The 17,244-nt window shown below is 44.2% G+C and overlaps 1 protein-coding gene across 1 annotated transcript; it reads left to right on the top strand.

Moving 5' to 3' along the window:
* The first annotated feature begins 296 nt into the window (after positions 1 to 296).
* On the top strand, positions 297 to 17,244 carry ZFX (zinc finger protein X-linked). The gene is made up of 8 exons (XM_044283946.1): positions 297 to 597; positions 4,353 to 4,444; positions 6,291 to 6,836; positions 7,910 to 8,056; positions 8,181 to 8,324; positions 8,476 to 8,613; positions 8,980 to 9,132; positions 13,372 to 17,244. Exons 2-8 carry the CDS (start codon positions 4,381 to 4,383, stop codon positions 14,562 to 14,564), a joined length of 2,385 nt encoding a protein of 794 aa, XP_044139881.1. The 5' UTR covers positions 297 to 597; positions 4,353 to 4,380; the 3' UTR covers positions 14,565 to 17,244.

Raw genomic sequence — 17,244 nt, 5'->3', positions numbered from 1 at the left:
AGCAGCCTGTCGTCAGTCGTACACATGTATATGTCATTGATAGTGCATGTACACACTGAGGTGAGGCAGCCAGTCGTCAGTCGTACACATGTATATGTCATTGATAGTGCATGTACACACTGAGGTGAGGCAGCCTGTCCTCAGTCGCACACATGTATATAAATGTCTATATTCGTATGTATATACATATACGAATGTGTGTTATCCGAGCGGCCGTGCGGTGGGCACAGGCAGCGGCCGCCTCCGCTCTCCCCCGCCCCGGGGCGCCGTGCTCCCGCTCTGGGCCCGGGCCTGGCCTTGGCTCTGGGGTGAGCAGCCAGCGCCTCGCACGCGGCCTCCCCCTTCCGCATTTTCCTGAGGCTCTGCGGCAGTGACGTCTATTGCTGACGGCGGCCCGAGCCAGGAGAGCTGCCCGCTCTTTTTTTCCTCTCCCTCCTTCCCCCCTCTCTTTCTCTCAGCCATCGAGCTCGGCCCCTCCCTTTCTGCCTCTCGCTCTCACTCTATTACCTTCCCCCCTCCCTTCGAATCAGCCATCGCGAACAGGCCTAACGGACAAGGCGCCCCGGTGCACGGAAGGAACTGCTGCAGCATTTGCAGGTAAGGCCGCGGCGGGAGAGCGTGCGGGGGCCTGGGCGGGAAGAGGGAGCAGTCGTGAGGGGAGCTACCAGGCCGAGAGGGCGGCTGGCGGGGCTCCGCGGCGGCTTCCGCGGCTCTGCCTAATAATGCTGCAGAGAGGAGCGGGCAGGAGCCGGGGCTGCAGCCGCCTCCTGCTCCGCCAGGCCTTGCGTTTCTCTCACGTTATCACGTTTGCCGGTGTGAGGAGGCCCAGGCCGCGGCCTTGTATGGCCCGCTCCTAGGCCTCCGTACGACCGCTTGCCCTTGCAGGCCTCAGAGGAGGCCGCAGCTAGGCCGGAGGTATGGCGGCCTTCCCCGCCTTATCTCACAGGACACGCAATGTACACACGGCCCTGCGTGTGTCGTACGGTTATCAGCGCTCTACTACATCGCAACCGTCACACAAGTCGTGTGTTTTATGGCGACTGTGAGAATGAGAAGCAGTGAAAGCAAGATGGCGACAGCCCGCGGGCTGCATGCGAGGGAGGGGGGCGCCGCCATCTTGGATGACTCTGAGAGGGAATAGACTGGCAGGGCGTGGGAGGAAGAAGCCCGCAGCGTTAGGCTCGGCTTGTCGTGTATGGGGGCAGAGGCCTCCTACGTCATCACTGCAGACATCGCCCATTATGTATTGTGATCTGCCCCTGTCACCCCACACCTGTGTACCTGCCACCTACCCCAATCTATCACAGGGACATCTGCAGAATCTCTATATACCAACCCCGCTGTGGATTTACATAGAAGCCCAGTTCCAAAGTGCACTTTACTATTTTTGCAAAATGTGAGTTGGATTTCTCAAAAAATAAATCATTGATTTTTTTTATTTATTATTCTGCGGCGTGTGAACGTGGCCTAAAGATAAGGCTCAGACACGTAGGCAGCAGGTACCCAGATCTTTCAGCTATAATGCAGCTTGGGTGCAAATTACATGACAAAATTCCAGCGTCAGCCGGGTGGGATTGTTCTGAATGGCAGGCCGCGCTGCTGGTGGTTTAAAGGGAACCTGTCACTGGGATTTTGTGCATAGAGCTGGGGACATGGGCTGCTAGATGGCTGCTAGCACATCCGCAATACCCAGTCCCCATAGCTCTGTGTGCTTTTAGGCTCTATTCACACATCCGCAAGGAACGGAATTACGGACCCATTCATTCGACCCTGATCTGAAAAAGCGGACCCGGATCCGCATTTCCGTTTCCGAAAAAAAAATAGAACATGCCCTCTTCTTGTCTGCAATTGCGCACAAGAATGGGCATATTCTATTAGTACCAAACACACACGGATGTGTGAATGGACCCTTATTTTATTTTTTACACAATAACGTTTCCGGAGCCCAGCACTACCCCCCCCATCATCCGAATCTCCTACGTCACAAAGCTAGAGCGCCGTAATCTCGTGATGCATGAGCTAGCGCATGCACAGTGTCGGCATAGTGTTCCTTCCCTGTGCTGGCATCAGCCTCAGGGAACGAACTGCGCATGCGCTGGCTCGCGCATCGTGAGATTACGGTGCTTTAGTTTTGTGAAGTCGGGGAGCAAGGAGGAGATTCGGAGGATGTGGGGCGGTCTGGGCTCCGGAAGCGTTAGTAGCCTCATTTACATATATATTGTTCTTTTTACACAATAAAAGCACACAGAGCTATGGGGACTGGATATTGCGGGTGTGCTAGCGGCCATCTAACAACCCATGTCCTCAGCTCTATGATCCCGGTGACAGGTTCCCTTTAAAGCCAGGCCTAAACTAGGAAAGGACATATCCTTTCTTGGCGCGCTTTTTCAGAAGGATGCTACGGCAGGAGTCCACTCGTGGTTAAATATAATTGGACCGGGAGCGCAGCATTGCCCCAGTAAGCAATTTTGAATAAGTACCTATGTACGCAGACATATAACCTCTGGGGAAATATGGGAGTGGATGCGTCACTAAAGGGGTTGTCTGCTTTTTCATATTGAAGCCCCATCCTCAAGATAGGGCATCGGTATCAGATCAGCGGGCACCTGACCCCCCAGCTGGGCCCCCGGCGAACAGCTATTTGAAGAGAAAGCAGAGCTCGTACCAGCGCTGCCTTCTCTTCTTTGTTTACCTGCTTGCAGCCGCAGTGTAATTACAACTATGGCATCCCCAGTCACTTCTATGGGACGGATTCTTCCTATTCAGTTGAACAGACAGGACCGTCCCATAGAAGTGAATGGGATGTCATAGTTGTAATTACACTGCTCGCCGCTGCAATGGCGACCAGGTAGACGGAGAAGGAGGCGCTCGTACGAGCTCTACTTTCTCTTTGAACAGCTGATCAGCAGTGGTGACGGGAGTCAGACCCCTGACGATCTGATATTAATGATCTATCCTGAGGATAGGTCATCAAAAGAAAAAAAGCGGACAACCCCTTTAACAGCTCCCCCTCACTGACGTCAGCTTTGCAGGTATATTCCAGTACAGGCCTGTAGGTGGCAGCACTGCTTTGGAATATACTGACTTCTATATTGACTAATGGATTCCATTATTGAATAGGCTTGGCAATCTAATGACTGCTTGTTATAGTCACCTAGGGCGACTTAAAAAAAAGTAAAGTTTTTAAAAGTATAAACCATCCTCTTTTGCCAAAATTAAATAAAAAATAAAGATCATAGATGAAAAGAGAAAAATTCAGTTTTTTTCAGTATTAAAACGCAAGAAAAACAATATAATTGTGGTTGTTATTATCGTACTGATTCTGAAAATGAAGGTAACAGGTTAGTTTTACTGTATAGGGACAGCCTTAAAACAATGGCAGAATTTTTTATTTATTTTTTTATCCTTCCAATTCCACCCCATTTAGAATTTTTTCCAGCTTCCCACTACATCGTATGCAATATTAAATGGTGCCGCTAGAAAGTGCAGCTTATCCCTAAAAAAAACAATCCCCTATATGGGGGGCGGGGTTTATAATCTCCCCAACGCCAGAAACGTCACAAGTTGTGTGTTTGACTTTTTAAATGCAACTTTTTTGGAGAAAAAGTCACTGGTGCCTCTTTTTACGTTGCCCTCACCGTTTTTTATAAAACAACGTGACCAACAGCCGAGTCTGATTTATCTTTATTTACACCCGTATTTTGGTCCATATGAAGCCAGAAATGTACAGCAGCTCTGAGCTGTCGTAGAATACTGGTTTGGAGCACAGACTGCAGGAGGGTGCACCTAATTTATGACTAAGTGTGCGCCCCATCATAAATGAGGACCAGTGCAGAAAGCACCAGCTTTGCTAAATCTGTAGTTGTGCCCCATGTCGGCACTTTCCATCCTGGCAGGATGTTTGGTTAGCCATTACAGCTGGCAATAGGAAGTTCTGCATGTAAACATCCTGGATATGCCATGACCGTCAGATAGCTGAGCTACCCACCTCTGTCACCTGCTCCTAACTCCAGAACGCGGCCGCAAATGTGAAGGGGCCTGAACTTTCCCTTAGAAGTGAAAGGAGGGTGCCTGTGCATGAGCAGTACACTCATTCATACTGGGGGCCCGTTCTGGAGATAGGTGTACGCCCCACCTCTGGGACCGGCTCCTATCTGACATTGATGGCATATTCTAGCAATGTGCCATCAATGTCTTAGATGGGTGCAGCCCTTTTAATATCTGTTCTGTCATTTAGCATCATGGTGATGAATATGCTCTTGTGTTTGTATATTAGAATTCTACCTAACAATGTTGGCATTTTCTCAGTTTCAGTTTGAATTATGCTAATGACTGTATTTATTTTGTTATAGAAAAATTAGCTAATGATTGTTCAGCGTCATGGAAGAAGATGTCGCCGAGCTTGCGCTGCAAACAGAGCCGCATGCTTTTTTTCATACTTCAGGTACTGGATGTGCTTATATGACCCACATGTGATTACATGCATACATGGAGTAATGCACACCACACCATTACAGAGGATATCTGGCCGCTGGATGAAAATCTACAGGGGCATCAGTTTCTAATTAACAGTTCTCTCCCATTACCACTAGGTGGCAGAGGAGTCTGGGGAAGCAAACCTTTAGCTTGTTCTTCTCCTTAGTAAGGCCTTTTTTTTTTCCCGTTTACGTTCCTTTTTTTGCGTTCCGTATATGGAACCATTCATTTCAATGGATCCACAAAAAACGATAGGTACTCTGTGTGCCTTCCATTTTTCCGTTCAAAGATGGAACATTTCCTATTATTGTCCACGTAACGGACAAGGATAGGACTGTTCTATCAGGGGCCAGCTGTTCCAGTCCGCAAAAAACGGAATGCACACGGACCTCATCCGTATTTTTTTGCGGATCAGTTTTTTGCGGACCGCAGAATCCTGAAAAAGCCATACGGTCGTGTGCAAGAGGCCTAAAGAATATCCATTTCTGGGAATGTTTTCTCAGAAGTGACCAAAGGGCTTGAAGGGAGTTGTCACCAGGAAATTCACTGTTAAACCAGGCACATGGCCCAGATTTACTAATCCTAAAGATGGTGTAAGCTTAGATGGGTTGTCTAGCCCTGCACCACATTTCTCTAAGTGGCTCAGGCTGGATGATGACTGTGGAGCAGAGACGGACACTTTTCTCTTAGGCCTCATGCACACGGCCGTGTTCCGTGGCCGAGAGCGGACCGTGGAAACTCGGACGGGATTCCTCCTGACAGCATGAGCGCACTAGTATAGTGTATTACTGTACAGCAGCGGCTGCATGAAGCGCACGGCGTCATAGCAACCAATGACGCCGTGCGCTCATGCTGTCAGGAGGAATCCCGTCCGGGTTTCCACGGTCTGCTCTCGGCCGCGTAACACGGCCGTGTGCACGAGGCCTTACTCTGAACCAACTATTGGTTGGCTTACTTTGAGACAAAGTTACGCCAGAACAATGGTGCATCTTAGACCCCACTCCCTTTCCTGCAAAGCATGTCTTAAAAAAGCTTAGAAACCCCAGATGAATCAAATTGCAACAATTTTTAGACGGGTATTTGGCGCAGGCACGTTAGTAAATCTGGGCCATTGTTTTGTAGGGCTACTTTTAAAACCATATGCAAATGATCAGTTAGAGCACTGAGGGCAGGCTCAAGCCACTCTGTGCACCCTTGCTTCTTCTGCATCCTCTGCGTGCCCCCCCACCTTGATTGATAAGGTCAAGCAAAATGACTGCATGAACCTCGCCCTTTCAGCGAAACACGAGGAGGGGCTGGCAGGGGAAACACGAGGAGCAAGGCTGCACAGAGTGACTTGGACCCACCCTCAATGTGGGTACAAATATTCTCCAGAAGGAGTTAAGTGAATCGCTAAGGCCTCATGCACACGGAAGGAATCTGTGTGGTCTGGGTACACATGCAATGCGGATCGAACACGGATGCAAAATACGGTCGTATGCATGAGGCCTAAATGAAAGATATCGTTATGTTCAGCTGATCTCGCCTCTTTGTGGCTGATTTAACTGTGTGTGAATAGCCGCTTGTCCAGGTGCCCAGTGGCTTTTGGTTAGTCATACCTGCCCCAAACCCTACAGAACCCCATGATCCAGAGGGAAAGGGAGATCTCAAATATACAGAGGTTTAGCAAAGTGGCATTCTGTAAACTTGCATATGTTTATGTGGCACAGTTGGGAGGAGGTTATAGTGCTGGTCAGCATATGTCTTTCATTAATATGACTGTTATACAATGAAACTCACTACCTCTGCTTTGTTCTTTTGTCACTATTTTGTAGAACCCGGAGCCTCTCACCTTAATGGTAATGAGATAATTGTGGAAATCCAAGAGACTGTCTTTGTTTCAGATGGAGATGGGGGCATGTCCGTTCAAGGATTTCATGATGATGCCGACTCTGTTGTTATTCAGGATGTAATTGAAGATGTGGTCATTGAGGATGTGCAGTGTTCTGACATTTTAGAGGGAACACGGGGATCAGAGACTGTAATAATACCAGAGCAGGTTTTAGAAGATGACATTGGGCCTGACACAGAGGAACAGGAGCTGGAGGAAGATGTATTATCCAATTGTGATGTTCCCGAGAATGTTTTGGACTCTGATTTAGTGGCAGGAGCGTTGACTGTTGGCAGGCGTGAACGTGTTCTTCATCCAGATCATATAGTAGGGGAAGAGATGGCAGAGGATGGTCTTGGTGATGATATGATTTCAGAAGAGGTCCTTGTCGCAGACTGTGGTTCTGAAGCCGTGATTGATGCTAATGGCATTCCAGTGCAAGGTCCTGATGGGGAAGAAGTAAATTGTGATGACTACCTTATGATATCTTGTAAGTTACAGCAACTAACCTTTCTTATATATGTCTGTAAACTGTAATAATAAGAAATAGGAGGATGTTTCAGTGATGACTTGTCTTTCACATAGGACCTCAGTGTGGGATCAGTAAGAGACTGACCTATACGACTTCACCCGATGAAAATGAAAGTTAATTTTCACTGTTTTAGATGCAGCGGTGTACTGCAGTTCAGCCCATTTACATTAACTATAGTATCCCTTTAAAGGGAAGCATCAGCACCAGATTCTCAGTATATTTAAGAGTATATGGTTTTACTGGGTTAATGGGGCTCTCCGGGCTCTCCTATATTAATTACCTATCCTCACGATAGGTCATCAATATCAGACCAGCGGGGTCTGAGGCTAAGTCATCAATATAATAGAGCCTGGAGAACCGCTTTTCATTTTTTCAATAGGAATATACTCTAGAAGAGAGGTGAAAAAACTTTCCTTCTGAGAATAAAAATGAAAAATAGAATTTAGAATTTTGATATGAATATTGCCACCACTAACGCTCTGTTAGGGAACAGTTACATACTGCCTTTTATACGACCAGTGACAACGTAGACTCTTATCCTGCCCTCTTGTAAACCTCACAGAGAGTGAGGATATGCTAAAGTATCTCTGGCATTCTGACTGTTAAGAGTTCACCATGCCAATCCCTTTCTTCATAAAAAAAAATAATAATAAGCTACCTAGAAGGTGTGTGGCAGAGACATTCCCCATTTACAGCACATGCATGCTTAGTTGAGCCAACTGATGATATTGAATGGGATGGAAGGCTTCGGACGAATGGCTTGTTTGGCAGACAGCTATGTTAGTATAAGTGTCTCTGAGCGAAGTACACGGTATCTGTGCTATACACCCACCGGTCTGGATGCACTATTGGCCGCCATGGCATAAAGGAAAAATTAGCATTTTTTTGCCCACTATTCCAGAATGAGGATGCATTTTCCTTGTGTCATATTTGCTGGAAGTGAGAATGTAAACATATCTTTTTAAGAATAACTTACACGGTATTGCAGTTGCTGAATACATTGCTAATATATTTTATATTTAACGGTATAGTGGATGACGCTGACAAGATTGATGAAGAGTGTGCAGAAGAAATTGCTATGGGTGGTGAAATGGACGGAGACCCAGCTAAGCTAGATGGATCATGTCCAGAAGTCATCAAGGTTTACATTTTTAAGGCAGACCCTGGTGAAGACTTGGGTAAGAAAGTTAAATTTGATTGTGAAAGTCACTTACACTATAACGTGGATCAATAGGTATAATCTGTGATGTTAATTTACTTTTTATTTTTAAAGAAAAGTGACATTAGTGTGTTCTTTGTCAGGTGGCACTGTAGACATTGTGGAGAGTGAGTCTGAGAATGATCCAGGAGATGGACTTCTTGATCCTCATACAGGAGGTCGTCTTCCTCGTGAAAAAATGGTTTACATGGCAGTGAATGATTCTCAGCATGATGATAATGATTTGGGTGAGTTCACATGCTTGTCACTTGTGAACCGTAAGCATTCTGTTTGTATGTTGAACACAATTTTTATGCTGTTACACTTGATTCAGGTAGTTTGCATTGATTCTGCAGTTTAAAGAAGAGCTCGAAGTAATGTATGTCTCTGCTTCTTCAGATGTAGCAGAAATTGCTGATGAAGTGTATATGGAGGTAATTGTTGGAGAGGAAGATGCTGCAATAACGCAAGAACATCAGCTGGATGATGCTGAACTAAGCAAGACTTTCATGCCAGTTGCCTGGGCTGCAGCTTATGGTAAAGGCCATATAAACATTTCTTGTATTATCTACTTTGTGGCTGGTTTATTATGATCATTATCATACTTTGTTGAACCACCTTTTGCCCATCCCCGTACTGTATGTTGTAAAGTCCAGCATGGTACTGTACTTTGAGAGGCTGGGATCTGATTCAAACGTTATGTGACTCGTATAACAACTGTTGCTGCGGTCGAGCTTACAACAACCTTTTGCAACAACTAAATAGTTCACTCCATTTTTCTGTTGTATCCTCTTTAATGTGCTAAGTTGCGGCATGAAGCACTGCATTAGTGCAGTACTGCTTCATCCACAATCACCCAGAGAACTTGTCTAGTCTATTTGATAAGCTTATGTTGTGTTCTAGGTAATAATATGAGTAACAACTTGGAGGGAGTGGAGCACAGGAATGGCACTGCCAGTGCCCTTTTGCACATAGATGAATCTGATGGACTGGACAGGCTAGGAAAGCAAAAACCAAAGAAAAAGAGAAGGGGAGAAAATCGCCAGTACCAAACAGGTTTGTATTTTCTTAATAAAACTGGGTTCTGCAAAAGTTTTTTGTTTGGTACTTCCTAATTTAAGAAGGGGGTTTCCCAAGAGTACAGTACATGCTAATATTATACTCACTTGTATACCGCTGACATATTCTGCAGCGCTTTACAGACATTAGCATCACTCTGTCCTCAATGGGAGGGAGCCCATGCAAAACACTAGGAGAACATACAAACTCCATGCAGAAGTTGTCATTGGTTGGATTCAAACCCAGGACCCTGGGGCTGCAAAGCAAAAGTGCTAACTACTCAGCCACCATGCTGCTCAACCATGAATGCTTCTGGTTTCACTTGCAAATGTAGCAGCAGTTTAGGCTGCAGTAGACATTGGACCCTTAAAACATTGCATCCGCTCGCGATCGCTGCAGGAGCCATAGCCAATGGGTTTCTGCTGTTTTAGACAGCGGACACCTGGGGCTACTGTCTGCGATTGACAATAACGCCGATTGCAGACATTTAACCCCCTCAGATGATGTGGCTTCCCCGCATGGTTTAGGGGAGCTGTTCATTTTCTGCAATAGCCTGGGTCTCTCCGAAGAAACCCATGCTATTGCAGTTGTAGTTGGCAGGACTCCATAAGAACATGGTGAATCTGCAATGAATTGCAATGGCAAATCATTGAAATGTAAGGGAGAAGCAATCTAGTAACTGCTTCTTATTGGCATCTAGGATGATGACAATAAAAAATAAAGTTTTAAATTTAAAACGCCCCATTTTCCCTATAGTTAAAATTAAAAATAAACAATAAAAAAACTAAAATCATCGACATTGATGCATCACAAAATGTCCAAACCATTAAAATATAAACACATTTATCCCGCATGGTGAACGCCATTTTTATTTTTTTTGACACTTCACCTCCCCAGAAAATTGAATAAAAAGTGATCAATAAAGTCATACACTCTGCAAAATGGTATCAATAGAAAATACAGATAGACCTGTCACACAGCTCAGTAGATGTTAAAAAGCTATGGGGGTCGGAATATGGTGATGAAAAGGTCAGTTTTTTTTAAATTTATTTTAGTATTCAAAAACACGAAAATAACTTTATAAATGTGGTTTTGTTATAATAATACGGACCCAGAGAATGAAGGGTACAGGTCAATTTTACTGCATGGGGAACATTGTGAAATAAATCCTATAAAACTGTGACAGCATTGCGTCTCCCCAGTCCCCCCCCCCCCCCCCCCCCCCCGCCCCATTTTGGATTTTCATTCCCCCCCCTTCCCCCTTCAAGGTGTGTGCTTTCTCATGTATACAAACAGGTTTTCGGTTGCGCAGTGTCTTAATAGAGGAAAAGCTTTGGACAAAAGAAAGGAATACTGCAAGCATGCCACTAGAGGTCCTAGTTGGTAGAAAACATTTTAATTTCCTTCTGTTACTGCAGGTCATATTAAACACATACATCCATATGTACAACTTACACTGAAGTATAACTGATGCCAATGTTAAATGCTTCAGTGTGCCATATGCGGGACTAGTCTTCAGTTCTGAAGAATGCATAGTGCTCATGTCTCTAATATTTTAATCTCATGTGAGGAGGGATATTGAATTATTTTAAAATATGTTTCAATAAAAATAGTTGTTTGGGGTAATCAAGCTTGGTTGGCTGTTCTCTAGCAACCCATGATGGCTTTTTAAAGGGGTTTTCCAGAATTGGTCTTTATGTGGTCCACCTAGCAAGTTTGACCTAATGAAAGAATCGTGCTCACTTTGTGCCTGCCGCCTCGGTCCTGTGCCCTAGCTGTGACCGGTGATCTTCCAGTCCCAGGCTTGTTTACTTCCGGGTGGGCAACAGATGGCGTCACATGAACCGATACAGCCAATTACTGGCGTTAGTATGTCCCCAAGCAGCACTGCACTGCACTGCACAGTGACATGCCACATGAGTACATGTCACACAGCGTTGAGGTGAAAGTACACTGGGGCCCTCTTAGACTTTCTACCGTTATCATGGCCGCACAACCATTTGCTGTAGCCAGTCGCATAATATCCATGTAAAGGTGAGGTCTATCTTAGAAGTCTAAGGCTGGCCACACACTGATACCTGTTGTCTGTGTCCTCATTCAGCTGATAGCTACAGTATCTCTACCATCACCTCCATACACATGCATGCTCAGCTCAAACAAAAAGTCAGAATTACATAAAGTAGGCAAAGATTTCATACTCCACTTCGCTTATTCTGCCACTGCCTGGGTCCACGCTGGCCACTTTCTGACCCATTTCAACTTTCAGGAAATGACCTCAGCACTGACCTTCCTCGGTCAGTGATTGGCCATTTGTGGTTTGAGTGGATCCAGGAAGCATCTGTGCGGGGACATTGGGGGGTTGGCAAGGTTAATCACTTTCTTGGTTGTTTTGTACCAGTCTCACCACTTTTGTTAATAAATAAATAAAAAAGTGAACCAGCAGTATATAGTTTTTCCACCTTTAAGTATTTTAGGAGCATAAGGCCCTTTTACACAGGCTGATTATCAGGAGTGAACTTTCATATGAACACTGGTTCTAATAAATGCCCCATGTTGAAGTGCCTCCAATCACCCAGAGAATGAGCAAACGCTTGTTAATAGGGTGAGAGCAAAGTTGATGCGGTCATCAAATTCATTGTTCCTGGGCAGCAGATCTTCCTGTATCAACAAGGATCTGCTGCCAGAAACAATGAATTTGTATAGGGATGAGCGACCACTCTCCCCCATACAGAGGAGATGATTGTAGCTCTTGCCTCCTCTGATGAGCAGGTAGTTATCAGAAACAAATGGTTTGCTCCCAATAATTGCCTGCAAAATCAGATTGTGTAAGGCCTCTTTCACACGGGCATTGCGGGAAAAGATGCGAGTGCGTTGCGGGAACATGCACGATTTTTCTGCGCGACTGCAAAACATTGTAATGCGTGAGAAAATCGGCATGTTTGGTACCCGAACTTTTTCACAGAAGTTCAGGCTTGGGATCGGTGTTCTGTAGATTGTATTATTTTCCCTTATAACATGGTTATAAGGGAAAATAATAGCATTCTGAATACAGAATGCATAGTACAAAAGCGCTGGAGGGGTTAAAATAAATAATTTAACTCGCCTTAATCCACTTGATCGCGCAGCCGGCATCTCTTCTGTCTTCTTCTTTGCTGTGTGCAGGAAAAGGACCTGTGGTTACGTCACTCCGGTCATCACATGATCCATCACCACGGTAAAAGATCATGTGACGGACAATGTGATGACCGGAGTGACGTCACCACAGGTCCTTTTCCTGCACACAGCAAAATAAGAAGACAGAAGAGATGCTGGGCTGCGCGAGCAAGTGGATTAAGATGAGTTAAATTATTTTAATTTTTTTTAACCCCTCCAGCGCTATTGTACTATGCATTTTGTATTCAGAATGCTATTATTTTCCCTTTATAACCATGTTATAAGGGAAAATAATAATGAGCGGGTCCCCATCCCGATCGTCTCCTAGCAACTGTGCGTGAAAATTGCACCGCATCCGCACTTGCTTGCGGATGCTTGCGATTTTCATGCAACCCCATTCATTTGTATGGGGCCTGCGTTACGTGAAAAACACACAAAGAGGAGCATGCTGCGATTTTCACGCAACGCACAAGTGATGCGTGAAAATCACTGCTCGTGTGCACAGCCCCATAGAAATGAATGGGTCAGGATTCAGTGCGGATGCAATGCTTTCAACTCGCGCATCGCATCCGCGCGGAATACTCGCCCGTGTGAAAGGGGCCTAAAGGGCTGTTGAACAGATGTCTGGACAGAAGCACTGATGACTGTGCCTGAAATCTTCAACAAGCACAGAAAAATACAGGCTCTTAAAGGGAACCCGTCGCCATGTAAATGCAGTGCAATCCGCAGGCCACATGTTATAGAGCAGGAGGAACTGAGCAAAACAGTATTGCTAGTTTTATAGCTGTCCGTCACGGAGATGCCCCACTTATCTATTAAGCTCAAAAAGAGCTAAGAATTAACTGACTAAAGGTTTTGCTGAATCTTTTCCCATAAAACTACACCTCAAACTGCTCAGCTCCTCCTGCTCTATAACCCGCTAATTGCACTGCGTTTTCAGTGTCAGATTCTCTTTAAAACCACAAGCTTTTTTTTATGGAAACTTTTCCCGCCCCCCCCCCCCCCCCCCCCCTCCCTTCAAACATCTCCACTAGTTTACTAAAGTGTCATAAAGTGATTATATATGTTTGTTTTATTTCATAGCCATAATTATTGGTCCCGATGGCCACCCACTTACTGTTTACCCATGTATGATCTGCGGCAAGAAATTCAAATCCCGAGGTTTTCTGAAGAGGCACATGAAGAACCACCCTGAACATCTGGTGCGTAAGAAATATCGCTGCACAGACTGTGACTACACCACCAATAAAAAAGTAAGTCTACATAACCACCTGGAGAGCCACAAGCTGTCTGCTGCAGTCATTAAAACTGAGAAGGAGCTGGACTGCGATGAATGTGGAAAAATATTTCTACATGCGAATGCTTTGTTCGCCCACAAGCTGACACACAAGGAAAAGGCGGGCAACAAAATGCACAAGTGCAAGTTCTGCGATTACGAGACGGCCGAGCAGGGCTTACTGAACAGACACCTTTTGGCCGTGCACAGCAAGAGCTTTCCACACATCTGTGTGGAGTGTGGAAAAGGCTTCCGCCATCCATCAGAATTAAAGAAGCACATGCGCACTCATACCGGCGAGAAGCCATATATCTGTCAATATTGTGACTACAAATCCGCTGACTCCTCCAATTTAAAAACCCATGTTAAGACCAAGCACAGCAAAGAAATGCCATTCAAGTGCGAGATTTGCCTCCAGACATTTGTAGACGCTAAAGATCTGCAGGCACACGTTATCCTGCATCAGGAGAGCAAAAGTCACCAGTGCCTGCACTGTGACCACAAAAGCTCAAACTCGAGTGACCTAAAAAGGCATATTATTTCTGTGCACACCAAGGATTATCCCCACAAGTGTGAAGTCTGCGAGAAGGGCTTCCACCGACCTTCCGAGCTTAAAAAGCATGAGTCGGCACACAGAGGTAAAAAGATGCATCAGTGCAGGCACTGCGAGTTCCAAATTTCGGACCCTTTTGTGTTGAGCCGGCACATCTTGTCGGTACATACTAAGGAGTTGCCATTCAGGTGCAAACGCTGCCGCAAAGGCTTCAGGCAGCAACAGGAACTGAAGAAGCACATGAAGTCTCACAGTGGTAAAAAGGTGTATCAGTGTGAGTACTGCGAGTACAACACCACAGACGCTTCTGGTTTTAAACGCCATGTCATCTCCATCCACACCAAAGACTATCCCCACAGATGCGACTACTGCAAGAAAGGCTTTCGCCGGCCCTCTGAAAAGAATCAGCACACCATCAAACACCATAAAGAGGCCAGCTTGGTGTGACTGTCGGTGTGTGCCGAATACTGCTAAAACATACCCGTTTTTGTAGAGACCAGTGTCCGGTTTTGTTTTTTGTTTCTCTGTGCCTCTAAGCTAATAGTTACTTTTTTTATTCCAGTCCTGCTCTTTGTTTAATAAATTAACAAAGTTGCATCTACGAGGAGATCACTGGAGATATGTTCAGTTCACTCTTCCACAGTTGTCTATGTATTTCATGTGCTGTTTTTGTAATTTTCTCCCCATAGTAATTCACGTAGTAATATCATGGCCTGCTCTCCACAGATCACACTTGCAAAAACTTTGCCCAATTGATGTTACTCATTCACACAGTGCAGTTTTAACTTTAAATTTTTTTTCCTCTCTCGGGGAAAACAAGGAGTGGATCCTAAAGTAAAAGGTATATTAAGAAATATATATAAAAAAAATTGCCCCCCCCCCCCCCCTCTCAATCCATTTCTAGTTTTGGCTGGGAAATATCAAAATCTGCATTGTACGAACAAAGCTTTTAAATTTAATTTTATTTTTTTATAACCTGGCTTTTAAAATAGGCCATCAATGTGTGCTGTGGGGTCTGTCCTCCAGTGATCAGAATCAGGGAGCAGTGACTTAACACATTAAAGGGATTGTGCAGTGCTCAGGATAGCTCATCAATATCTGTGGCACAGCACAACCCCTTTAATTGCAGGGATGACGCTGTTGGTCTCGGTGCTTCTGGAGGCGGGACCCCATCTGATCCACATGGTGGAGTGTACATTCCCACTGATACAAGGTTGTATGAAGTGCAGTAATATTTCTACTAATGTGACCTGTTGTTAATCCTATTCTAGTCTGTAAATCTCACCAAAATTATGAAAATAATTATTCATTATTAGGAAACGTACATTTATTTATTTATTTTTAATCCATTTATAACTTTTCTTGCGTATTTCCGAATCTAAAATGCAGTACAATAAGGTTTACCTATCTAAGGGGGAGGGAGTATTTAGGCAAAAACGTAATCCATTGCTTCTCCTCATGTTGGGTTCACAGATGATATTTTTATGCTGTACCTCTTTGATGTACCAGGTTTGCAGCTTTATTCATCATCCGTTTCATTATCATCACCAGTGTTATCCACTTGCAATTTAGATGTTTCCTGTGTTGTTTTTTTTTTTAAAGGAAAAAAGACATGTCTATTTCAGAATATATACCCAGTATTTTAAGCAGTTGTTTTCTTTTTAAATAAATTCTAAAGATTTTATACTTCCCAAATGGCGACTATATATTCCGGCTGGAGAAATAAATGCTTTATTGTAATATAGAGTAACCTAATGGGGGGAGGAGGGGGCAGCCGGAGAATACTGCTGATAACAGTATTGATGGCTGTTATAGATATATATACAATGTTGACAACTGATCGTTTTATTTGCATCAGAAAATTGTAAAATCTATGCAGTGCAATTATGCAAAGAGCAGTGTAGACGTCTTCGCTTACACAGTGAAAATAGCCGGCACCATGTGTGTTGCTCGTATGTACGTCTGTCGGTCCACTTTAGAGAATTGGCACATGGAATTTTATGGAGATTTTAAATGCTGTTTACACTTGTAATATGTTGGGCTTTTATTTTTAATTTGGGTCTTAAATTATTGAAAGAAATTGCACTTTTTAGTATAAGTTGTAGCGTGTTTTGCCGCATGCAGATCACAGGTTGTTTTCGGGGAAGATCAGACTGGTGTCGCTTGTCAACCGGCATAAATTGCCTACAAGGAAAACGGATTGAAGTCTCATTAATGTTTGCGTCTTAGGTGGATTTTTGTAAAATATTAATGGCACTTTTTGTAGTAGATCATGACCCAGCATGTGGTGACGCCGCTCCTTATGCTTTCTATCCGGTCAAGTTGATTTCTTTGCACATATGACACTAAAAAATAAAAAAAGTGGGTAGACGTTTGCAAACCTTGCCCCATCATGGGAGATTCATCCATGCTGAACATCAACCCTGCTAGGCCCAGTAATTTGATAGCATACTGCAGGGGGGAATCCTAAGCAAGGCTTTAATAAATTTTTTAAAAATTTTAATGACCTTTCGTGTAAGTTACCAGAATGTATTACATTAAAGTCTAATAGTTACTAAAGTCGGGCCAAATGGGCACGTGACCTGCAGTGCAGTGTGTATTATTCCCAACACGCATATTATCCAGTTCTCTTGACGCTATACCTGCAGTTTTAAGAAGATTAGAATATAATCAAGGCTTTTATCTTTTTACAAGAACGGGGCTGTATAGATGTAAATTTGAGTTTTAAAGTTTTCTTTTCCCGTACTCTTAGATTCATCTGGCTTTTGTAAAGACCGCGTTTGTATAAAGAGGTTGTAGCTATTGTTCACACTTGTTCCTTTGTTTCCATGTGTTTTTTTTTTTTTTTTTTTTCAGCTGAAATGTATGGTAAGTGCTCCAAAATTTGGATGTTTTGGTTGAATGTTTGAGGTACAGGTTGTTTGTGTGTTTTTTTTTTTTTTTTTGCCCCCCCCCCCCCCCCCCCCTTGTACAAGAACATAATGTAAATTATTCATTAGACACAGCCTGTAAAATATTTTATGTCTTTATTCTGTGTACAATTTTGTATAAAAAGTAAAGCAAAATCAATATAGGGATGTGAGATTGTAATTGTGCTCTTGATACCGTGGTAAAATAAAGATCCGAA

This window comes from Bufo gargarizans, chromosome 3 (genome assembly GCF_014858855.1).
Source record: "Bufo gargarizans isolate SCDJY-AF-19 chromosome 3, ASM1485885v1, whole genome shotgun sequence".
NCBI classification, from domain to species: Eukaryota; Metazoa; Chordata; class Amphibia; order Anura; family Bufonidae; genus Bufo; species Bufo gargarizans.
Note: the sequence above shows the minus strand (reverse complement) of the source record. Positions and strands in the feature narration are given on the sequence as shown.

Excerpts from the sequence above, each read along its gene's own strand:
- ZFX (XM_044283946.1), top strand. The coding sequence starts at position 4,381 with ATGGAAGAAGATGTCGCCGAGCTTGCGCTGCAAACAGAGCCGCATGCT. Across the intron at positions 4,445-6,290 it reads TGCTTTTTTTCATACTTCAG|AACCCGGAGCCTCTCACCTT; the intron begins GTACTGGATGTG and ends ACTATTTTGTAG. Across the intron at positions 6,837-7,909 it reads TGACTACCTTATGATATCTT|TGGATGACGCTGACAAGATT; the intron begins GTAAGTTACAGC and ends TTAACGGTATAG.